The 26292-nt window shown below is 37.3% G+C and overlaps 1 protein-coding gene across 6 annotated transcripts in view; it reads right to left on the reverse strand.

The window, feature by feature from the left end:
- Positions 1–26292, reverse strand: part of PSD3 (pleckstrin and Sec7 domain containing 3) — a 598663-nt gene that overhangs the window by 222394 nt on the left and 349977 nt on the right. For all 6 annotated transcript variants that reach the window (XM_074353657.1, XM_074353661.1, XM_074353659.1 and 3 more), the window contains one exon: positions 9918–10007. In XM_074353657.1, coding sequence (XP_074209758.1) covers positions 9918–10007 — 90 coding nt within the window. The remainder of the gene's footprint in view (positions 1–9917; positions 10008–26292) is intronic.

Raw genomic sequence — 26292 nt, forward strand, 5'->3', positions numbered from 1 at the left:
TGTATACAGTATAACCAGAATACTGACATTGAAAACCCCGATCTTATTCAGGGCTCCCCAGTTAGACCCATCCTCGTGTGACCATTCTGGAAGCAAAGATGAAAGAGGAGAGAGCAAAGACGGGGGAGAAATGTTGCTCAAGGTCAGCCTTTTGGTACAAAGAAAAGTAGGGCAATTTTCAGTGTTAAATTTTTAAACTTCTCCCTGGATGAAAGGGTCAGATTAGCTCGGCCGATGGAACTCTGCAAGCGAGCTGAGCTGCCTTGGGCCTCTCCTTTGAAGAAAGTTCTTTACAGTGCTTGCAAACAGGTCCTTTTCAGAGTTTGGGGTTATAAAAAATTGCTTCCCTCTAAATCTTTTAATGGCTGATTTTGGGGGGCTTACCCCTATATATAACTGTAATTGATTAAAAAGTCTAGCAGTTATGAACCTGCATAGTATAATTTTTATATTTCCTTATTATGTTTCTTCCTTTTCCAACAAGATACATTAATCTTTATTTAAATTGTGTTTTTCTTTGTTGATCTTTTGCATCTCTTTGTTTAAATGCTACCCTCTTGGCTAATTTCTTCATCATTTTCACAAGTTATTTTTCCCTAAGAATACCAAATAAGAAAACTGCATTTAAAACATACAATGCTTTCAGCCAAATATATATGTTAAGGAATGGATAAAGTTCACCTATATATATTCTTAGAAACCTCCTTTAAAAGAACCACATCTAAATTCCATCTTTGGCAAAAGCAAGTGAAAACAAATGCATCTGAAAAATGACACTTATTTGGATTCTAAGTATAACAGAATATTTAACAATCATTTTAACTTAAAAATTTTTCTTAATTTTAATATAATTTTAAAGGTTATTTTCCATTTATAGTTATTACAAAACATTGGCTATATCCCCTGTGTTGTACAAAACTCCCTTGAGCCTATCTTACACCCAACAGTTTGCACCTCCCACTCCCCCACCCTTATCTTGCCCCGTCCTGGTAACCACTAGTTTGTTCTCTAGATCTGTGAGTCTGCTTCTTTTTGTTATAGTCACTAGTGTGTTTTTTAGATTCCACATGTAAGTGATATCATCCAGTATTTGTCTTTCTCTGACTTATTTCACTAAGCATGATGCCCTCCAAGTCCATTCATGTTGCTGCAAATGGCAGACTTTCACTCTTTTCTATGACTGAGTAGTATTCCATTGTGTGTATACACATATTTATCCACTCATCTGTTGATGGACACTTAGGTTGCTTCCATATCTTGGCAATTATAAATAATGCTGTTATGAACACTGGGGTGCATGTGTCTTTTTGAATTAGTGTTTCTGGGTTTTTTTGGGGGAGGGGATATATACTAAGGAGTGGAATTCCTGAGTTATACGGTAGTCCTGTTTTTAGTTTTTGAGAAACCTCCATACTGTTCTCCACATCAATTTACAGTCCCACCAACAGTGCACAAGGGCTCCCTTTTCTCTACATCCTCACCAACATGTGTTATTTATGTTCTCTTTAATGACAGCCATTCCAACAGCTGTGAGGTGATATGTCACTGTGGTTATGATTTGCATTTCCCTGATGATTAGTGATGTTGAGTATCTCTTCATCTACCTGTTAGCCATCTGCATGTCCTCCTTGGAAAAACGTCTATTCAGCCCTTCTGCTCAGTTTTTAATTGGGTTGCTTTTTTTTTTTTTTGATGTTGAGTTGTATGAGCTGTTTATATATGTATATGCTGGTCATATTTGCAAATATCTTCTCCCATTCAGTAGGTTGTTCTTGCACTTTGTCAATGCTTCCTTTGCTGTGTGAAAGCTTTTAAGTTTAATTAAGTACCATTTATTTATTTTTGCTTTTATTTCCTTGACTTAGGAGACAGATCCAAAAAACTTGCTGTAATTTACGTCAAAGAGTGTTGTTCTATGTTTTCCTCTAGGAGTTTTAGAGTATGCTGCCTTACATTTAGGTCTTTAATCCATTTTGAGTTTATTTTGTATATGGTGCCAGAGAATGGTCTAATTTCATTCTTTTACATGTAACTTCTCTCAGCACCATTTACTGCAGAGACTTTTTTCCATTGTATGTTCTTGCTCCATTTGTCACAGATTAATTGACCATAAATGTGTGCATTTATTTTCTGGGCTTTCTATCCTGATTCATTGATCTATGAGTCTGTTTTTGTGCCAGTACCATACTGTTTTGATTACTGCAGATTTGTATTATAGTCCGAAGGCAGGAAGCATGATTCTTCCAGTTCTGTTCTTTTCTAAAGATTGTTTTGGCTACTCAGGGTCTTTTGCATTTCCATATAAATTCTAAAATTATTTGTTCTAGTTCTGTGGAAAATGCCATGGGCATTTTGATAGGGATTGCATTGAACTTTTATTGCTTTGGGTAGTGTGGTAATTTTAACAATGCTGATTGAAAAAGGAAATTACAGGCCAACATCACTGATGAACATAGATGCAAAAATCCAAAATACCAGCAAACCAAGTCCAACAATACATTAAAAGGATCATACACCATGATCGAGTGAGACTTATCCCACAAATGCAAGGATTTTTCAATATCTGCAAATCAATCAATGTAGTACACCACACTAGCAAACTGAAGAATAAAAACCAAATGATCATCTCAATAGATACAGAAAAAGCTTTTAATAAAATTCAACACCCATTTATGATGAAAAACTCTCCAGAAAGCAGGCATAAGGGGAACATACCTCAACATAATAAAGCCATTTATGATAAACCCACAGCTAACATCATACTCAATGGTGAAAAGCTGAAAGCAATTCCTCTTAAGATTAGGAACAAGATAAGGATGTCCACTCACCACTTTTATCCAACATAGTACTGGAAGTCCTAACCACAGCAAATGAAGAAGAAAAAGAAAAAAGGATCCAAATTGGAAAGGAAGAAGTAAAACTGTCACTGTTTGTGGAATAAAAAATCCTAAAGACACCACCAGGAAACTAGTACTGGACAAACTCAGTAAAGTTGCAGGATAAAAAATTAATACACAGAAATCTGTTGCATTTTCATACACTAACAACAAAGTATCAGAAAGAGAAATTAAGGAAACAATTCCATTTACCATCACATCAAGAATAAAATGCCTAGGAATAAACTCACCTAAGGAGGCAAAGAGCTGTACTGCAAAAACTCTAAAATACTAATGAAAGAAACTGACTATGACACAAGCAGATGGAAAGATATACTGTGTTCTTGGACTGGGATGTGTAACAATTTAATTCACTACCTGATTTATCATTCCATTAGTGGAATGAAGCATCTGAATTCCGCTAAACCAGGCATTCTGATTTACATTCTTTCAATTTAATTACCACAACCCCTACCCCGCAGGACCCTACCTGCTGTTCCCCACCCAGTTCAGCACACACACTTCACTGTAACTACAAATCTAAGAGAATGAAAAAACTTTCGGTCTCCCTTAAGAGACTGCAAGCTGATTTCAAAATTAATAAATTCCCAACTAAAGGAAATAAAAGCAAACAATTCCTAAAAAAATTAAGTTTCTGAGGAATATTCTGAAGTCAAATATCTAATCATAAGCAATAGCCTGAAAGGGTGGCATGTCATTGACTTACCCAAGCAAGGTTATGTACCTTGATTTCTAATGACTTCCAGTGACTGCCTTGTAACTGGAACTATTCTTAAAGCTACTTGTGTATTTAAGCTGCTTTTAGGAGAAGGTATGTTTAAAACATCCCACAAACTGTATTCAGTTTTGCTTTTTACTTACATTAGGATCATTCTGAAAGACTTGGGCGTTTTGTTGTTTCTGTCCTCTCTATCATTAAGATGATGCAAAAAATTCTCAAATTAGAGAGATTTCTTAGCTTTTTTTTTTCTAATTCCTATTGGCATCTACTGAATTCAACTGCTGCTCAAGGTAATAATAATAATAATAATAATAATAATAATAATAATAATAATAATAATAATAATAATAATAATAATAATAATAATAAAGAACTAATCATGACTAGGATAAAAATATCGAGGAGACCATTATCTGAGTATCAAATGATAGGTGGCAATAAGGATGCTGGGAGAAAAAAACAGTTAGGGTTTCATGGTTTGTTGCCAGAATCTTCAGGCTGGAACTCCTCAGAATGAAACACTGTGCAGCCAATAACTGGCTTTCCACCCTGTGTGCTCCTAGGCCACTTTCCACTGGCTCCTTTTCTCTTTCTTCCTGTTGTTTCTTCTACTCTTTCTGGTAAATATATTTTGAAATGGGTACTTCCTCTCTAGATGTAAAAATAACTGGTGGCCACACTTGGAGTCCCTGAGTCTCTCCCAATATGTAATGTGCCATTTCTGAACAGAGTCAGAAATGGAAAGCAGACTGGACTAAAGATAAAATCTGTTAAAAATCAAGAAGAGAGGCTCATAGGAAGCTCAGAAGAAATGAAACTTGGGAAACAGGGAGGCAAAGGAGCAGGGTGCTATACTTGGAGCATGAGATAGACGATGATTCAAGAAAATTTTTTAAAGATTATTCTACACCAAGCTTCAGAAACCTGCATATGCTTACATGCCTACACTCTCACTGGTTCTTGGAATCTGCCCCTGAAGAGACTGGGTGGAGGGGATCCCCAGGCTAACACAGTCAAGAGCCTATATAAACTGACGGGCAGCTGAGATACCGATGACCCCTGTCCTGAGCCCTCTGACCGGGGCTCTGGAGAGAACACAGAGCAGGGAGACGCCTACGACACTTCATCCCCAGGGGTTTTTAGTCACTTCAAATAATTCACATCTCCATTAGTACCCCAGGATCTTCCTAGGATCTTTAAAGAGGACCAGAACTAACCTGCTTCCTCAAAGGTTCCCCATGATCCCAGGACCACTTTAAGGCCAAATGCTCCTTAGTCCCTCCACTCTTGCAGCATCAAAGATCCAAACTGAATATAAGATATAATATTTGTATGGCAAGAGGGATAAGGTCCAGGAGAAAAGACACCGTCGGAACAAGGTAAAAAGGCGAAAAACATAGAGTTAACCAAGGTTCATTGTCAGGTGCCTATACGGTATCAAGACACTTTATTGAACAAATAAATGCCTCCTGTGAAGGATTTTGATGTCATTCTTTGGCACCAACAAGTCTTTAGAAAGAAAGGAAGCCATAAATGACAAGGGTCAAAAATCTTACCAGAAATGGAGGAAATACTCAAGGTCAAGGTCCAGATGGTTCCTCTTAAAGAGCAAGTGTGTCTGCACAAGTGTGCTGTGTGTGTTTGGGCTGGAAAGGGATGAGGGACAGAGGTCCTGTCTACTACACTAATCCCACTCAGCTGAGGAATTGTGTAACACCTTGGGTCCAGGTACTTGCAGGAAAGGGTGGAGTCCTTTTCCAGTCCCCTTTGAGACAGGTAAAGAATACAATAATATTTAAAATGTAAGTTATAATAGCTAGCACATCATTTACTACATGCTAAGACTCTAAAAACTTTATATATATTAACTCTTTTAATTATTAAAGCAATTAGCAGGGTGGAGGGTATAGTTCAGTGGTGGAGTGCCTGCTCAGCATGCACAAGGTCCTGGATTCAATTCCCACTAAAAAATAAATAAACCTAATTACCTGCACCCCAAAAAGGGGGGGGGGGAGCCCCCAGTACCTCCATTAAAAAAGAAAGTAAAGAAAAGGAAGAAACGGGGGGGGGGGGGCAACTCAATGAGGTGGGTAATTGCATACCTTGCATTTAATAATTAAAACCTTGCACTTCATAGATGAGGAAATCAAGAGACAAAGTTTTACTGAATTTGCTCACAAGCCCTCAGCTAGCCAAAGAGGGGAGCCAGGATTGGAACCCAGTCAGCAGGGCTCCCAAGACCATAGTCATAATCAGCATGCTGTCGTTCTCTTGGGAAGTTCCGCCTCCAGCCAGAGCTGGCCCCCATTTCACATTCTCATTCCTCTCTATTCATGTCCTGAAGAGTTGTATTATCTACTCGAGTCTTAGAGATGTCCTAGTAAACCTATCAGAACTAAAAGCGGAACTCCCTTTGTCCCCCTTTTTTCCCACCTGGTCCCCAATGACGCCTGAAGGTAAACATATCAAAGCACTGGGAAGGGCAGGCCCCGTGGAGCCGTGAAACACACCAGATGGTTTGGCATAGTTTGTTGAATGAATTCCTGTATTGATTTGGTGAAGAACTAGGCAGGAGTACTTATGAAAAGAGAGAACATTAATGTTCATGAATGGGAAAGAGGGTGGGAGATGAAAAGGAATATTAACATAAATAAAAATCAAAATAAGTCTACTATTGAAACTGTGCCTATATTTTAAAGGTCTATCTCAAACATCACATCCTCCCAGCCAGACTTCAACTTTAAAGGACCTAAACAATACTCTATTGTGACAGAAACCTGAATCCCATCGAGAGACCAAGAAACATTCAGAGGGTTGGAGAACTCAGGTTTATTATGCCGGTGGGCCCAGCTCTGGACCTCAACTGCAGGTTTGCACAGGCTTTTATAGGGTTTTAGGTTTTGACTAAGTTTGCACCATATGCAAATGAGGTATTAGAAATGGACCATCAGGAGTGAGCTTTTGGGAACCAATGGAATTTTAAGGGTAAGTTTCGTTTTCCTAGAAGCCAGCCGTTTTACAGAAGCGCAAAAGCGGGAAGGCAGTGGCCCTGCTTGGCAGGTCTTGCTGGTCCCTTTGTGGGTTTTGCCCCTTCACTATCACTGGATATCTTGTAGTATCCAACTTATTCCATTTTACACCATAGATATCTATAACTTATACTCTAACTTGTAGGGGAAAAACTCTTACTTGCACAAAGCACTCATATACTCACATTAGCTATTTAGGTCATTTGAGCACAAAGGAGAGCAGCAGTGGAACTGCAAATCGTGACAAAGGGCTCGATGTACCATACCTATCCTTTTCACGTGGTCTAAGGCATTTATAGCAAAATATTTACCAAATTCTCTGAATTAAAGGCTTGAAACAAGTTCACTTTTCACACCTTTAAGTATGTTAAGGTCTTTTTTTGGTAACCATTTCTGTTGACAACAAGCAGAATTCAGTTTATACTTTTATTTGAATAAGAATAACTCCATTTTAAGGGAGAAAGGACCCTCCATTACTCTCAGTAGTTTGTGATCTCTGAGGATGGGGCACATTTGGTTCCGGCATGTTCTCCAAGTCCACACCTGGTGAACACACAGTAGGCCTTCAGTAAGTGTTCCTGACTACACAGCCACACTAAACAGCAGACTTTAAGTCAAAATGTTACTTCTGGTCCAAAGACATCTGAACATCAGACATAAATCCAAACGTTACTTTTGATCCAAAGAAATCTAAAAGCAGAAAGATCAACACATAGCAATAAAAGCCTCGGTTAGATCCCTGTAACTTTAAGCATCTTACCTCATAACAAAAAATTACAGGCATGTATAACATTTAGTCTAAGTTGGAGAAGGGGTGGCAGAAGAGAAAAAAGGGTTACTCAGAACTTGTAAGATGATACCAAACGTGTTTGTATTTATCTGGATGTATGTATCTGTCTGAGTGGCATGTGTATAATATTGTCCCCAAAATTCACACCCAGTTCCACCCAGTAATTTCACACCGAATTCCACCCAATAATTTATCTCAACAGGGAATCAACAGATAACTATTAAGAGGGGGTGGAGGGGAGGAGAGAAGGAAAGATAAGAGACAAAGAGAAAGGGAAAGACAGAAATAAAGGGAAACCCAGAGGAAGAGAGAGGAAGAAAGGGAGGGAGAGGGGAGGAGGAGCAGGGAAAGGGATGGCCACACAGAAGAGTGAAATGAAACAAACGGTTTAAGAAAACCTCTTCCTGCTGAATCTGCAGTGAAATCCAGATCCCGACTGAAATGGAAAACTCTCCTCTTGGGTGAGTGGCCGGGTTTGTTATGAAAGGGGATCAATGTTTTACTTGACAATTTCCATGCCAAATGCCACTGTCATTCTCAGTGCTACTTCACTGTTACTGCTCAACTGTAAATAAAGAATAGTAGACCACGTATCTTTCCCCCTGAGGTTTGTAAACATGATCTCAGTTGAACTGCAACAAATCATCCACAGACTCTTGGCAGAGTAAATCAAAGAACATATGTTTACCCAAGGTGAATGGTATAGCCACTGGACTGTATATTAACTGCAATTGGTTTCAGAAAGCTCCATCAAAACATGCTCTAAATCTGCCCAATAATGTACCACTGAAGTCTAAAAGCGTCACCATAAAATTCTTTCTTGTCAGTTTTCATTTCTGACGTAACTTGATAAAAGCCTCACAAATCCTCTCCCAGAAAGACTCCGTTATTTTCCATGCTAATGCCACTAGACTGAAAAAAGACCTGTGAACATGTGTCTACTACGTAATTTCAATAGATGTACAGAACATACTTATCAAGTCACAATCCACCACCTTTTACTTCCCATTCCCATTTGGAACTGTAGTTTCAGAAATAGCAGCATTTGCTCTATAAAGAAAGGACTAAAAAATACCTTCCTTATATAGTAGATACGTTATTTCTTCCTGCTTTTTTTCATAATGTAATTTTTTTAACAAGCTGCAATTAAAGCCAGTTAAGACTTGGAACCTCATCATTTTTACACCTTCTTTCATTTTCATAGTATACATGGCTTTGCAAATCTGGCAGAACTCGCTTCTATAAATTTTACATAGTTTAAAAGTCACAAAAAATATAATAAAGGACTTATCTTTCAACTGGTACATTTCCACATTATACCATGATTCAAATATGTTGCCCTTCTTAGCAAATTCACTCAAAGGAACTGATTCCAAAAGAAATATACTTGTATACTTTCTTTTGAAAGAAAGCTAGACTCAAATAGAAATCTGTAAAACTCACGTTCTCAACATATACATCTTATTCTGACTTCTGAAGTATTCGCACCCATTATCAACCATTATTTTGGACCTTTTTTTTTTTTTTTAATTTTCTTTCTTTGGGGAGGTAATTAGGTTTATTTGTTTGTTAATTTTTAGAGGAGGTGCTGGGGATTGAACCCAGGAACTAGTGCATGCTAAGCATGCCCTTTGCTACTTGAGCTATACCCTCTCCCCATCAACCACTATTTTGTATCTGATCAAATGCACATCTCATTTATAGTGTTGTAGAATGTTATGAATTCCAAAGTTGATTTTGCTGTCTCCTAGAAAACCATCTGATTATAGGGAAAAAAACATGCTAACTGTTACCGACAGTAAAGGCGAGTAGAAACAATTCAGGTATTTTACAATTACTTAGATTTAATGTAATCCCTTTCCAGAGACGATCTGAGTGGATCTGTGGCTAGGGACTGAACAGTGAGAACTGCTTCCTTTAGAATCTGCAAATGCTTTTTGTTTCCATAGTGGATATACCTTTGTGACCTTTCTCAAGTTCTGACAGTCGGCTTACAAGTAAATCAAAAACTATTCGTATCACCAGTTATTCCAAATCTACTTATTGCCTCAGTATTATTCATTACAATGTGGACTTTTTGGAATTATTAATTGAAGGGTATTCTGCAGTCAGACACGTCAAGGACAAGGCCCACCAGAAACATCACCAATAAAACCAAAAGCAAAACACAAAATACTTAAGTGATCCTTAACCTAGATTAAAAGGTAAGCAGAAAATACAAGCATAAGCATATTTTAAAAACCAGTATTTAGGGGTAGGGGATTAGGATGTACAAACTACTAAGCATAAAATAAATAAGCCACAGGAATACACTGCACAGCACAGGGAACACAGTTGCTATTTTATAATAACTTTAAATGGAGTATAATCTATAAAAATAATGAATCACTATGTTGTACACCTGAAATATAGTACTATTATAAATAAACTATACTTCAATTTAAAAAATAAAAATAAAAAACAGCTATTTCAACGCTTACTTTCAGTAGATCCTTGGAGAAATCACCGCCCTCATCTACCCCTTGGAGGTTTGCAATGAACTCTTGGCAGGTCATCTTCTTTCCGATATTCTGGAATAGAGGCAAACAATACATCATTATGACATACAGGGAACTAAGGCTATTTCTTGAAAATGTAGATTAAGCCAAGCAAGATTGCATTGGTTTTTCAAAACATTAACACACCCTCCAAATAGATGTGTATATATACATATATACGTACAGTACAAATTTATATGCACGTGAAAAAAACAGGCAGCTTATTATGCCTTTAAAACTGTCATTAAATTTGAATAGCAAAGTTATGTCAAAGCTTTATTTTACCCTACAAAAGTGTCTGAAAAATCTGTTACATTTATAAAAATAACATGTAATGCAGTTTCTTAATGAAAAACACAGATAAGATGACATTTCTGAGCTGCACTCTGATACCTATTTATTTCCTTCACTTATGTTTCCTACATATTGTCAAGAACTGTGAAGGATCTGAGATTTTTAGCCTACTTTCAAGCTAACAAGTTCACCTCTCAGTCTCATGAATGCTGCAGAAGCAGGACTGCTGTGTGAAAGGCGCAGGGATTTATTACAACAGGACGAGCCAGGATATCAGCATTTTCTTGCTCCAGTTCCCCAAGTCCCAGTTCTCACAGAGCAGCTTGAGTAGGGTCAGCTGACGCCTGCACACACAGCAAGAGCCCTGAGATTTGGGAATCTGAATCTTGTAATGGGGCAGCAAGCATTTCGGGCTCTACCCTTTTGCTCTAAACAGAAAGACCAGCTCTTATCTTCCAAGGCTGTGTGCTCTGGAGTCACTAAATCTTCCCATGCTGCTCATATACAGAATTGAAAAGATACAACCGAAGCTTTGGTTCACAAAATCTAAGAAAAGCAAGAGACCTGTGGAGAAGAGAACTGTCTCCAAGCCGACTTAAGGATAGTAAGTTTAACCCAAAAAGCCTCATTAATAAACAAAAATTAGGAAATCTGAACTGTAAAAAGAGAAAAGATACAAACATGCTGACTGAGAAAATGAATAAAATTGCTATGACAGAGAATCACCTCCGATGCCAGCTCCAATCAACTAGTCAAAGTGGCCAGGGGTGAAGTTGAACCGGGACACCAACAGAAGCCTGCACAGGGCAGGAGGGGGATGGGGAACACAAACAGGAGCCCGGCTCCGGCACCTCTGGCACAACGTGGTCCAAGTGAGCATGACGCACGCGAACCTGTCTGCACACAACATGCAGACAAGTAAAATGTATGCTCTGTAAGGCTACTTTGTTCGTAAAGGACAAAGAGCACGGCAGAGTGGCGGCCTTCAAGTTGGTGCAGAATATTCCTAGAGATAAAAGGAATGTGAAGCCGCATTTATACAGAACTTACCTTCAAAAATACAGATCTGCCTGAGAACATGCTCACCTATGTGTCTTAAAAGTAATTGCTTCCCATCTCCCCTTTCACAATTGCCCTTCTACCTGACACCGTGAAACCATCTGCCCAATCCATGCTATTCAATTAATTATAGTAAAAGGGCTTCATAACTGTGGTTAAAAACCTTACTCTTGCATCAGTGAAGAGGGCATACAGTCATAGTTCACGTGAAAGATTGGATGAATGTTTTAATAATGGCTTTGCCACTTACTGTATTTGGTAGATATTTCCTAAAATTTGAATAAATGGAATCTGCAGGTCTAAGTTTGGATGAAAATTTATTTAAAGCACACAAAGGAACTTTAATGGAAATCCTGTTTCATAACATTATATTGAAAAAGACAGCCTCAATCTTCTTAATCCTTATCAAGTGTATCAGATCAAACAAGGTGCCTCAAGGTAAAAAGTAACAAGTAAAATCAGTAGTCATTTAGAAAGGAGTTGGCAAGGCTTTTGGGGGATATGTTCCAAGGATTTGAGAAAATGCATGAATGATAACTAGGCAAAAAATTCTTTTCCAAGTCAGGTGGTTCCAATTATTTGCTTTTAACAAAATTAAAAAAAGATATAATTCAATCATCAGTTAAGAACAAAAAAATTTTTTTAATACATGCTTGGTGAATTCAAATACTTGCAACATTATCTGTTTTTAATCAATTTTGCATTGTTAATAAGGATAAAAATTTCTCTTAGAATGACTTATATTTAAACATTTGAAATCTTTTAGTCATAAGAAATCAAAGCTTTCATCTCTATTTATTTAATTTCTTGTTGCACATAAGTATCAAATAAAATAACAGCAATGAAAGTCTCCCAAATATAAAAACATATAATGCAAAGATAAATGAAACTAAGGAAAAGTAGATAAATTATGACTACTAGGAGCAAAAAAGTTTGTTTTTTTTAATATGGTGAGGGAGGAAGTGTCAACTCACTGCAACTTTTTAAAAATACCAGCTTTATTGAAATATAACGTTCACCCTTTTGAACTACACAATTTAATGTTTTAGTATGTTGATGAAGTTGTACAGCCATCGCCACTATCTAAATTCAGAATATCTTCATCACCCCAAAAAGACACAACATATCCATTAGTAGTCACTCCCCAAACTCTCCCCCCATCCCCACTACCCATTTCCTGGCAACCACTAATACACTTTTTATTTATGAAATCTTATGGATTTGCCTGTACAGGACATTTCATGTAAGTAGAATCATATAAAATGTGGCCTTTTACGACTGGCTTCTTTCATTTAGCATTACGTTTTTAAGGTTCACCCAGATTGTAACATTAATCGGTATTTAATTTCTTTTTATTAGCAAGTAACATTCCATTGTATGAATATACCAAATTTTTTAATCCATTTAGGAGCTGGTGGACTGTTTCCACATTTTGGTTATTATAATGTTGCTATAAATATGTGTGTACAAGGTTTTGTGTGGACATGTTTTCATTCCTCCTGTGCATATAACTCAGGTAGTGGGATTGCTGGGTCATACAGTAACTATGTTTAATCATGTGAGGACTGGCGGCACCGGTTTCCGTTCCCACTGCAAATGTGTGCGAGTTTCCATTTCTCTACGTCTGCACCAACACTCATCTATCCTTTCTATTTTAGCCAACCTAGTGGGGATGAACTGGTGTCTTGTCGTTCTGATTAGCATTTTCCTCATGATGAGTGATGTACAGCATCCGTTCATGTGCTTATTGGCCATTCGCATATATTCTTTGGAGAAATGCCTATTCAAATCCTCCACCCCTTTCTTATTTGTTTCTTTGCTGTTGAGTTGTTAAGTGCTCTTTATATATTCTGGACACAAGCTCCTTATCACACACGTACTTCACAAATATTTCCTCCCATTCTGTGGGTTGTCTTTTCACTTGATGGTGTTCTTTGAAGACAGAAAGGTTTTAACTTAGATGATACCCAATTTGTATTTTTCTTTTGTTGCTTGTGCTTTTGGTATCATATGTAACAAGCTATGTCTAATCCAAGGTCACAAAGATTTACTCCTCTGTTTTCTAAGAGGTTTTAGTGTTAGCTCTTACACTTGGGTATTTGATCCGTTTTCCATTAATTTTTTCTACAGGGTGGGAAATACAAATCCAACCTCCTTCCTTTGCATGTGGCTATCCAATTGTCCCAGCATATGCATTCCTTCCCCACTGAATGGCCTTGGCATCCTTGTCAAAAATCAACTGACCATAAAAGTAAGGGTTTACTTCTGAACTCTTAACTGTATCGCATTGATCTCCATGTTTGGTTTGATGCCAGTGTAACTAACACTCCTTGATTCTTGTAGCTTTGTAGCAAGTTGTTTTTGCTTTTGCATTCTTTCTGTTATGGTTAAAAAACACAATTTACCACCTTAATGCTTTTTACATGTATAGTGTCAGCAGTGTCACGTATAGTCACATTGTTGTGAAACAGATTTCCAGAACTTCTTCATCTTGCAAATCTTAAACTCTATACTCATTAAAAAACAACTTCCCTTTTTCCCCTCCCCCGGCTTCCGGTAACCATCATTCTACTTTCTCTTCTGTGAATCTGAATATATAGGTAATTTATGAAAGTGAAATCATAGAATATTTTCTTTCTATGACTGGCTTATTTCATTTAACAAAATGTTCTCAAAGTTTATCAATGTTATAAAATAGGTCAGAAGTACCTCCTTTTTTGAAGGCTGAATATTTCACTGTATGTATACCACATTTTTGCTTATCCATTCATCTACTGATTGACATTTGGGTTGCTCCACTTTTGGGCTAAATGTGAAGTGATCTATGAACATGGGTGTGCAAATATCTCCTTGAGATCCTGCTTTCAATTATTTTGGGTACACAGTCATACTACTTTCCACAGGGTTGCACGATTTTCCAATCCCGCTAACAGTGTACAAGGGTTCTATCTTCTCCACGTACTTACTTGTTATTTTCTGTGTTTTTTAAATCATAGCCATCCTAATGTGTGTGAGGTGGTGTTTACTGTAGTTCTGATTGGCATTTCTCTGACAGCAAATGTTGAACATCATTTCATATGCTACTTGGTTAACTGTATATTATCTTCAGGTAAAAGTCTATTCAAACCCTTTGCCCATTTTTAGCGGGTTATTTAATTTTTTGTGGTTGTAGAACTGTAAGGGTTCATTATATATTCTGGATATTAACCCCTCATCAGACAGATGGTTTGCAAACATTTTCTCCCATTCTGTAGGTTGCCGTTTCACTTTGTTGATTGTGCCCTTTGTTGCAGAAAAGTCTGTTAAGTTTGACGTAATCATATGTCTATTTTCACTTTTGTTACCTGAGCTTTGGGTGTCAGATCCAAGGAATCATTGCCAAGTCCACTGTCATGAAGCTTTTCCTCTATGTGTTCCTTTGTAGTTTCAGGTCTTATATTTAGGTCTTTAATCTACGCTGGGATAATTTTATATGGTATAAGGTCAGGGTGCAACTTCATTCTTTTGCTTGTGGATCCCCTTTATTCCCAGCAACATTTGTTGAAGAGACTGTCCTTTCCCCATTGAGAGATCGTGGCACCCTTGCTGAAGATCATTAGACCACACATGCAGGGGTTGACTGGGGGGCTCCGTATCCTAGCCCACTTGGCTATTTGCCTGTCTTTATGCCAGTATCACTCTCTTTAGATTATTGTAGATTTGTAATATGTTTTGAAATCAGGAAGTGTGAGTCCTCCAACTTGGCTGTTTTTCAATTTGTTTCAGCTATTCACAGTCCCTTGAGATTCCCTATGAATTTTAGGAAAAAAAAAAAATTCTATTTCCACAAAAAATACCAGTGGGAATTTGACAGGGATTGTCTTGAATTTCAGAATTAGTTTATCAAATTTCTGGAGGGCAAAAAGTCAGCTGGCATTTTGACAGTGGCTGTGCTGAATCTCAAGACCATTTTGGAGAGTACGGATTTTAACATTAAGCGTTCCAATCCATGACCATGAAGTAACTTTCTACTTGTTTGGTTTCCTTCAACAATGTTTTGAAGTTTTCAACGTCAATGTATTGACCTTACTTTGTTAAGTTTATTCTTAAGTATCTTAGTATTTCTGATGATATTGTAAAGAAAATGAATTTCATTTTCCTGTTGTTCATTGCTAGTATCAGAAATACAAATGAACTTTGTATATTCAACTTTTATTCCACAGCCTTGCTGAACTAGCTTTTTAGATTCTTCAAGTTCTTTTCTTTTGTAGAGTCCTTAGGGTTTTCCGATATGAAAATTCATGTCTTCTGCAAACAGAGAAAATCTTACTTCTTTCTCATCTTGATGCATCTTATTTTTTTTTTCCTTGCCTAACTATGCTGGCTAAAATCTTCAAAAAGTTACAAAGAAGGGCCAAGAGTCGACATTCTTGCCTTGTTTCTGGTCTAGAGGACAGCTTTTCAATTTTCACCACTAAGTATCAGGTTAGCTATGAGTTTTTTCATAGATGCTCATTGTCAAGAATTAAAGAAATTCCCTTTTTTCCTGGTTTATTATCTGTTTCTTTTTAATTCCAACATGGTGCTGGGTTTTCACAAGTGCTTATGTGTTTACTGAGATGATCATATGGCTTTTCTGTTATTCCATTAATATGGGGATTAGATTGATTTTCATATGCTGAACCAACCTTGCATTCCCGTAATAAATCTCAAATGGCTGTGGTGTATAATCCTCTTTTTTTTTTTTTTCCTGGAGATAATTAGGTTTGTTTGTTTGTTTGTTTGTTTAATGGTGGTACTAGGGAGTGAACCCAGGACCTTGCATATGCTAGGCATGCACTCTACCACTGAGCTATACTGTTCCCCCTAATCCTCTTTATATGTTGCTAGAGTAACTCTGGCTTTCTCTTTTCTTTTCTTTTCTTTTTTTTAGGATTTTTTATCTATATTCACAAGGGGTATTCATAAGGGATAGGAGTTTCCTTATGATAGCTTTGGCTCTGTTATCTGGGTAATACACTCCTTATAGAATGCTTTGGCAAGTGTTCACTCCTGTTTTATTTTTTTTCTGAAGATTTTGTGAAGGATTTATATTAAAACTTTTTTAAATGTTTGGTACAACTCACAAGTAAAGCCATCTGGTCTTTTCTTTGTGGGAAGCTTTTTTCCTCTAAATTACTAATTCAATCTCTTTATTTGCTATAGGTTTATTCAGATAGTCTATTTCTTCTTGATTCAGTTTCACAGTTTTTATTGTTTTAGAACTATGTCCATTTGACCTTGGTGATCTAATTTGTTAACATACAATTGTTGACAGTTTTCCCTTATAATCCTATTGCTTCTGTGAGGGAATAGTAATGCCCCCACTTTCATTACTGATTTTAGTAATTTAAGTCTTCTTTTTTTCAAGGTCAGGCTAGCTAGACGTTTGTCAATGTTATTCTTTTCAAAGAATAAACCAGTTTTATTTAAGTGTTTATTGTTTTTCTGTTCTTTAACTTATTTCTGCTCTGTATAATTTCCTTCCTTCTGCTTTCTTTGGGTTTAGTTTGCTTTATTTTTGTTTCTTATATTGGAAGGTTAGGTTATTGCTTTGAGATCATTCTCATTTTTAAATATAGGCATTTATAGCAACAAATACACCATTTAGCAATGCTTGAGCTGCATAAATCTTACTGCATTTTAATTTTCATGAGTCTTAAAGTATCTTTCCATTTCCCTTGTGAATTTCACCTTTGACCCATAGGTTGTTCAGAAATGTGTTGTTCAATTTCTACAAATTTCATTCTGTTAAGGATTTATAATTCTGCCCCATTACACTCAGTGAATATATTTTGTATATTTTCATGCCTTTTCAATTTATTGAAATTTGTTTTATGTTCTATCCTGGAATATGTTCCATTTTGTACTTGAAAAGAACACATGTTCTTCTGTTGTTGGGTGGAATGTGCCATAAGATGTCTGTTAGAGCTAGCGAGTTTACAGTGTTGCTCAAATCTTCTATTTCTTTGTTGACATTCTATGTAGTTATTCTATGCATAATTGTAAGTGGGGTACTGAAGTCTCCAACTATTGTTGTTGAATTGTCTGTTTCTCCCTTCAGTTCTCATTTCCCCACAGCTTCACTGAGATACAGCTGACATACAACACTGTGTAAGTTTAAGGTGTCCAAAGTGATTTTATATACATATATATATAGCGAAATGATTACCACAATAAGGTTAGTTAACAGATCCATCACCTCACACAGTTACCCTTTTTTCTGTCTGATGAGAATTTTTCAAATCTACCTTTGGCAACTTAGAAATAAACTTCACAATACTGTTCATTACAGCCACCCTGCTGTACCGCCTCCAGAATGTGTTCATCTTGTAACAGGAAGTTTGAAACTTCTGACCACTTTTACCCATTTCCTTCACCGTGTAGCCCCTGGCGATCACCAGTCTGCTCTGTTCCTAAGCTCTTTTTTTTTCCTTTTCTCCTAGCCTTACTGAGATACAATTGACATATAACATTCTGTAAGTTTAAGGTGTCCAACAGGATGATTTAACATATGCACACATTGCAAGACAGTCACAATAAAGTTAACACATATATCACTTCATATTTTTATTTTTTGTGTGGTGACAACTTTTAAGATCTTTTCTCTTAATTTTCAACTACATGGTACAGTACTATTAACTATAGTCATCATGCTGTGCATTAGATCCTGAGAACTAACTCATCTTATAAATGAAAGTCTGTACCATTTGACCACCTTCACCCATTTCCCCTCACACACACCTGATCTTGGCAACCACCAATTTGCTGTGTCTATGAGTTTGGGTTTTTTTTAAATTTAGATTTAACATATAAATAAGATCACACAATATTGTCTTCTCTGACTTAGTTCACTAGCATGATACCCTCAAGGTTCATCCATGTTGTTGCAACAGCAGGATTTCCTCCATTCTGTGGCTGAATAACACTCCACTGTGTTTTCTATCTACCCACCTACCTATCTGCCTCACATTCTTTTTACCCATTTATGAATGAACACAAGTTGTTTTCATGCCTTGGCTAGGGTAAATAATGCTGCAATGAACAGGGGAGCACTGGTATCTTACAGAGATAGTGATTTCCTTTCCTTTGACTATAAACCCAGAAGTGGGATTGCTGGATCATATGGTAGTTCTGTCTTAATTCTGAGAATCCTCCGTTGTTTTCTATACATAGCTTGTATTAAGTAACATCCCCACCAACAGCACACGAGGGTTCCCTTCTCTCCACATCCTTACCAGCACTCGCTAACTCCTGCCTTTTTGAGAACAGCCAGCCTAGCAGGTGTGAAGGGATAGCTCACTGTGAGCTGATCTCTCACTATGGTTTTGATCTGTACTTTCCTGATGATTAATAATGATAAGCATCTTTTCATGTACCTGTTGGCCATTTGTATATTTTCCTTGGAAAAGTTCTGCTCCTTTGCCTAATTTTTAATTGGATTATTGTTACTATTGCTGGTGAGTTGTATGAGGTTCCTCATATATTTTTATTATTAACCACTTAGCAGACATACAATTTACAACTATTTCCTCCCATTCCACAGGTTGCGTATTCATTTTGGTGATGTCTCCTTTGCTGTGCAGAAGCTTTTTAGTTTGCTGTTGTCTCATGTATTTACTTTTGCTTTTATTGCTTTTGCTTTTGGTGTCAGAGGCAAGAAGTCATTGCCAAGATCACTGTTAAAGAGCTTATTGCCGGTTGTTTTCTTCTAAGGGTGTCATGGTTTCAGGTTTTACATTCAAGTCTTTAATCCATGTCTTTAATTTCATGAATGCTGAAAGGTCAGGGTCCAGTTTTACTCTTTTGCATGTGGTTATCCAGTCTGTCCAACATCATTTATTGAAGAGACTATCCTTTCCCTCATTGAATATTCTTAGCTCCCTTTTCAAATATTAGTTGACTGTATATGTGTGGATTCATTCCTGGGCTCTTAATTGTGTTCAGTTAGTCTATGTGTCTATTTTTATGCCAGTACCATACTGCTTTGAAGCATAGCTTTGTAGCATAATTTGAAATCTGGAAGTGTGATGCACTGCCTTTGTGGGTTTTTCTCAAGACTATTTTGGCTACTTGGGGTCCTTTGTGGTTCCATACAAACAAGGCTTACTTGTATTTGAGAGGTTTCTGATATCGATTCAATCTCCTTACACATTACTGGTCTGTTTAGGTTTTCTATTTCTTTATTATTCAGTCCTGATAAGCTCTATGTTTCTAGGAATTAATCTATTTCTTTCCTGTTGTCCAATTTATTGACATGTAATTGTTTACAGTAGTCTCTTATAATCCTTTGTATTTTTGTTGTATCTGTTGTAATGTCTCCTCTTTTGTTTATAATTTTGAGTCCTCATTTTTTCTTGGTTAATCTAGCTAAAGGTTTGTCAATTTTGTTTATCCTTTCAAAAAAACCAACTCTTAGTATCGTTAATCTTTTCTATTGTTTTCCTATTTTCCATTTCATTTATTTCTGCTCTTCTCTTAGCTCTACTCTTTATTATTTCCTTCTGCTAATTTTGGGCTTAGTTTGTTCTTCTAGTTCCTTGAGGTGTAATGTTGGATTGTTTGAGATCTTTCTTTTTCCTTTATGTATGCACTTATAGTTAGTTCTTCTTAGAACTGCTTTCGCTGCATCTCATAAATTTTGGTATATTGTGTCCCCATTTTTTATTGTCTCAAGATACTTTTTTCATTTCCTTTTTTATCTCTTCTCCGATCCATTGGTTGTTCAAACTATGCTGTTTAATTTCCATGTATTTGTCAATTTTCCATCCTTCCTCCTATTATATTGCTTTCTAGTTTCATACCTTTGTAGTCTGAAAATATACCTGATATAACTTTTATCTTCAGTGTGTTGAGACTTCTTTCATGCGTAACATGATCTAGCCTAGAAAATGTTCTATGTGTGCTTAAAAAGAATGTGTATTGTGCTGCTGTTTAATGGAATGTTCTCTCTCTATATGTATCTGTTAGATTCATTTGATCTATAGTGTTATTCAATTCTGCTGTTTCCTTGTTGATTGTCTGGATGATCTATCCATTGGTGACAGTGGGGTATTAAAGTCCCCAACAGTATTATACAGTTGACTTTTGAACAACATGGGTTTCAACCACATGGGTCCACTTTCAATATACTTATTGACAACATTTCTGGAGACTTGCAGGAATTTGTAGAAACTCACAGGAGAACTTTATGGCTCACAGCCTACCATCAAAGATAAGTGGGGTTTTTTTTCTTAATGTAGCAATGTTTCCAATACTGTATTATGAAAATGACTGTAATATTCTACGCCATAAAAATTTTGTAATGATTCATTCATTAGCATATAGGCCAGGCTACCATGAAGCAGTTGTACTGCTGCTTCTTCATCATCAATGCATGAATCATTTATATCTGCAAATAAATACGAATTTCTTTTTCACATTACCTTTTCATTTTGACAGCTGATGCTAATGCATATAACACCTGCAGCATTCTGTATCATATAAGGCAGTGTTGACGCAGGTACTGACAGAGGATTCATCTTGTAAACAGGTGACATAAACTTAATGGTATCAATAAATACAGTACAGTAGTATAAATGTATTTTCTCTGCCTTATGATTTTCCTAATAACATTTTCTTTTCTCTAGCTTACTTTATTGTAAGAATAAAGTATATAATACATGTAACACACAAAATATGTTAATTGACTGCTCATGTTACTGGTAAGGCTTTGGGTCAACAGTGGGCTATTAGTAGTTAAGCTTTGGGGAAATTAAGTGTTACATGTGGATTTGTGACTGCATGGAGAGTCAGCGCCCCACCCCCACGTTGTTCAAGGGTCAACTGCACTGCTGTCTCTCTCCTTTCAGTTCTGTTAGTATTTGCTTTATGTGTAGGTGCTCCATTGTTAGGTACACAGGATGCTATTTGTCAGTTTATCTGTGTGTTTTGGGGCTGTGTTACGAATTGCCTATACTAATTAGAACTATTACATCCTCTTGGTGGGCTGACCCTCTTATCATTATAAAATGTCTTTGTCTCTAGCAATTTTGATCTTAATGTACATTTTGTTGATAGTAACGTAGCCACTCCAGCTCTCTTTCAATTACTGTTTGCATGGTACTTCTTTTTCCAGTCTTTTACTGTCAACTTACTTGTCTCTGAATCTCAAGTGTGCCTCTTATAGACGAAGTTGGATTTTTTAATCCATTTTTCTAATCTTTCATGTCCAATGCCTGGTTTTTCTCAGTAGCAGTTTCTATTGATTGCTATTTTTACTATGTATGGGCCGTACTCTCCTATTTCTTTGCAAGTCTCAAAATTATTTGTGGAAAACTAGACACCTTAAATAATATAATATGGCCACTCTCTATAAATCAGGTTCCTCCTCCTCCCCAGCTGTTTGCTGCCACTGCACTGTTTGTTTACTGGCTTTTCCTGAATAATTCTGTAAAGTCGATGTTCTCTGCTGTGTGGGGCCCTTGAACCCTCTGCTCAGCCCAGCAGTCAGCCTACTGCTGGACAGAGTCAGGAAGCAGCCCAGCCTGTGCTGTGCGGTTTTGTGTGTGTGCTGAGGCTCCAGGAAGCACTTCACAAGTCTTCCTTAACCTTCACTTTCTGCTTGTGCAGAATCTCAAAGTCAGAGATGAGTGTGAGAGCTTCGGGTCCTCTCACGTGTTCCCGGGCAGGCGGCCACAGCCTCCCAACGACATTCAGAGCTCACCGGAGCCCTTCATGCGCCTTAGTTCCCAGCTTTTCCTTCTGAGCCTTTGGTCAGCTTCCTGTTTGCCCCACCTGCTACCAGCACCGCAGGCAGGAGTAATACTGAACAACTGCCACAAACTCTGGGAAAACTGTCTTCACCGAGTGAGCACGGAGTCAGAGCAAAGAAGGACGAGTCCTGAGAGTGAAGCCAGACAAGTCACATACATAATGACAATTCCCTGGGAACGGGGCTATTTGGAGAGCTCGAAATTGCCCACTCCAGTGATTGCCAGCCATGTGGTTTTCATAGTTACTATGATTGTGAGACTTGGTTTTCAAGATCACAGTGGAGCTGGGGATGGTAAGAGGGCAATTGAAAACACTACAAAGCTTACTGTTCTTATGGAAATTGGCTTTTTTTTCCTCCCATAAACAGTCTTTAGATTGTGGCGAGACCTGTGGTTAATTTCCAGGGTTCCGAAAACCTTTATTTGGACCATTTTTGCCAGTGTTCTCATTGTTTTGGGGGAGGAACAGATTTTCAGAACTACTGTCATTCAGAAATGCTTCTCCCTAACTATAATCTTTAGGCTCTAATGAAAGACTATTTTGAATACCAATAATTAATACCCATATCAAAAATTATGTCTTTTTATAAGTTTTAATTACTTAAAGTTAAAATTAAATATTTAGATGACAACTTTAAGCTGGATGAGAAGATACTAGGTTTTTCAAATTCTTTTGGAAGATTCATGAGTCGTATGTTAAATGATCACTGACTCAAAATGCTTCTTTAGGACACCAGGAATTTCTATTATAAGCTGTAAATAAAACTTTCCTCATTTAATTAACAACAATTATTATGTTTTACAACATTTAAAAATAATGGTAAAGTCCTTGTAGTTATTTTAGTTTATAAAATCATACTTCACTCTAAATTCAGATTTATTTACCTGCTTAATTGGTATTGCCTTTTGTATACTTTCACAATAACCAAACATGGTCTACATTAGTATAAAGGTATCAGTTTGATTTACATGGAGTTTGAAACAGCAATTAGGAAAACAGCAATGGGGTGGGGTGGGGATTGATATGTAAAGTCAGCCCAACAGAAGACCACTCAAACACTGTGGTCCCACAGGAAGGAAGCGTTAGTACCGTCACCCACGCACTGAGTCTCAATTTGTCTGACCAGTGCAGGGAATAAAGACAACCAAGGTGCATGGCTTCCTAGGGCCAAAGCTGCTCAACAACCTCTTAAATACTTAATTAGTTGAGGCTGCTCGTCTCTGCCATTTATTGTCCTCCTGTGACTCACCGGTAATTCTTCTAGGTCAGGTTTAGGAGCAAAAGCATCTTACTGACATCTATGTTCAAGTACTCCCCAAGTTTTTATACCATTTTTATCAAGGAGTAGAAGTAAAATGAAGTCTTTGTCATCAAGAAACAGTCCTTAGGAGACCTGGATTTTTAACTCCTTGTTATACCAAATTGTATCAATTACTTTGAGATACAAATACTGTCCACTGAACAAAGCTAATTCTAATTACTGACTTTCTAACTCAATGATTCTTGGTATCAGAGACACAGTACCATGGTTCTATTCTCTTCTTTCTATTCTAGTCTCTGTTTTCTTTCCAAATTGATTCAGGATTTTGGGGAAAAAAAGTAAGCCTGCTCTGAAACAAATGCCGGCAGTAGGCATGCCAAGCCAGTGTGTTCAGAGAACTGTCTTACATTCTGAATTCCTTCCCATTAAATGAACAAAAGCATGGAGATTTGAAAAGGCTTCCTTATGCACTGAGAGGCACAGAAATCATCCTCTGAAATCAATGCAACATTTCCAATCAAATCTGAGATGCTCAATGACTACAAATCTCTGGATCGTTACCTTTAAAATTAGAAGGCATTCTTAATCAAACCTAAAATAGAAAAGCCACAGAAAGAATTCTATTTGAAATCCCAAAATACCTGACAGGCCCACAACTTAAATGTTTAGCCAATTAAGGTACCATCTTTAATGAGAGAAAATACTAATCAAAAAGTCAAAAAACCCTAGCCTGGAGATTCACATGCCCAGACAAAGTTAAGGCTATTCTTCCAAAATGATTATATCGCCATTTTGAAATACATTTTTTTACAAAACAAAGAGCTGTTTTCTCCATTTGTTTCCTTTTACAGAGAAATTCTTTGATGGAACTTCTCATGTCTGAAAAGCTTGATTCAGATGTTAACAAACTTCTCATTCAGAATGTTAGATAAAAGGATGGTCCTTAATCTCACCCTCCTATTTTAGGGGAGGGAGTAGAAGGTTTCATGGACTAAGAGCAAGAATCTGCGAGAGAGAAATTCTGTAAATTTCTGTAAAGGACCAGGTAGGAAATATTTTAGGCTTCTTCACAGGCCATAAGGTCCAGGTTACAACTACTCAACACTGTCATTTTAGTTTGAAGATGTAAGCAAATGGGGGTAGCTGTGTCCCAATAAAACTTTACTTAGGAAAATCAGCTGGATTTTGCCTGTAGGTCATACTTTGCTGGCCCTTAGACTGAAAGAAAATGGAAAGTGACGTTGGTACCGAGGACATCATCACGTGTGAGCGTGCAAACTGATGAGGCATCCTGATGTATTCTGTGCCTTAAGTTCAGGTTTTCCCTTTGTTAAAATTGTGGCATTTTTTTCCCTATCCCAACAGACAATCAGATCCCAACTTTCATGGTAACTGAGAACAAAGAAGGAAAGTTAAGATGACACTTAACAGCGTCATTTAGAAACCATATAAGACATGATCTAAATCGCAGCATAACTGTGCCCACGTCTTTGCTTTGAGCACGCTTTCCTGACAGCTGGGAGGAGGGACCTTCCACCAAGCTCCAGCCAGACCAGACCCACACTTGGTCCTGAGGGGGAGCTGCTGTGGGGCAGCTGTCTCGATTCAGCATTCACCAGAAGGCAGCCAGCAGCACACACTCCGACCGTGAGGCTGAAGGACTAGCCAAATGATCCCCAAACGTTTCATTTTTAATAGTGGGAAGTCTGGGAGCTTTATTGAAAAGATGCTTTCGGAGAAACTCAAAGCTCTCCTGATCCATTGGTAAAATCTGGCTTCGTAAATCCTGAGATATTAAAAACACAGCAGGCGCACCCTCCCACATGACAATTCCACCTCCTCCAACATGTTACAATAAATGGTGGAAAAGCACGCTACCGATTTGCTAATTACTTCAGTTCTGTCGCTCTGCTAAAAGCTCCTGTTTTGCATGCTTCTCCATCAAATAAACTTAATTGTGTTATGCTGCCCTCAGGTGTCCATTTTTTTTTTAAATATACATGATTAGCTGGCAAAGCAGGATCCTTTGTTAACTTCCAAAGCAGGAAGCTCTAGCTGTGATATTCAAAGTATGCTTTCATAAACCCCAAACACGGAGCTAATGTAAGTGTTAAAAGTTCAACCTTTAGAGATATTTGAAATATCGCTGGGCTTTTTCCTGCCACTTGCGTAACACACTGCCACTGAAAAAGGAACCAGAAATAGCATGAAAAAAAAAATATATATATATATGGCAACTGAAAATAATATTGCAACACACTGGTCTGCAAAGTACAGTTCAGGGATCCTGTTCAGGGTGTCCATGAGGTCAAATCCATTTTTATAATAATAAAAATGTTTTTCAGTCTCTCTCCCTCAAAGTTACAGAATTTTCTAGACGCTATATGACTTGTGACAGACTGCAAAAGACTACATGCAGAAGCAGAGAATTTAGCTGTCCACCATTAAATCAAAATTGAAAGAGATCTGCAAAAAAATTTGAAATGCTATTCTTTTCACTAAATTTTAAGTATAATTATTATTCATAAAAATGTATGCTATTCACTTAATGGGCCTATTAATGCTATTTTTAAATGATTTAATACATATTTATAAATCATCCATTTTAGTTTCTAATATGGTAAATACTGATGAATATAAATAAAAGCTCTTTGGTGGTCCTCAAAATATTTTCAGAGTATAAAGGGGTCCTGAGACCATAAAGTGTAGAAGTATTGCAGGAACAGGTTCCATCACTGCTTCACAAAGCACTTCCTCTAAAACTTGAGAAGAAAAAGGAAAGAGGACCCTCATTATCAAATTACAAAGACTAAACCGCTACTTCTATATGTCTAACCTGACTGTCTAGGAAGATGGGCATTGCATTAGGAAGGGGATTAGAGGTTAGAGCTCTCACAGTCACCTTCCTCATCCTCACCTCCCCCGGCCTCC

The sequence above is a fragment of the Camelus bactrianus genome, chromosome 26, assembly GCF_048773025.1.
Source record: "Camelus bactrianus isolate YW-2024 breed Bactrian camel chromosome 26, ASM4877302v1, whole genome shotgun sequence".
NCBI classification, from domain to species: domain Eukaryota; kingdom Metazoa; phylum Chordata; class Mammalia; order Artiodactyla; family Camelidae; genus Camelus; species Camelus bactrianus.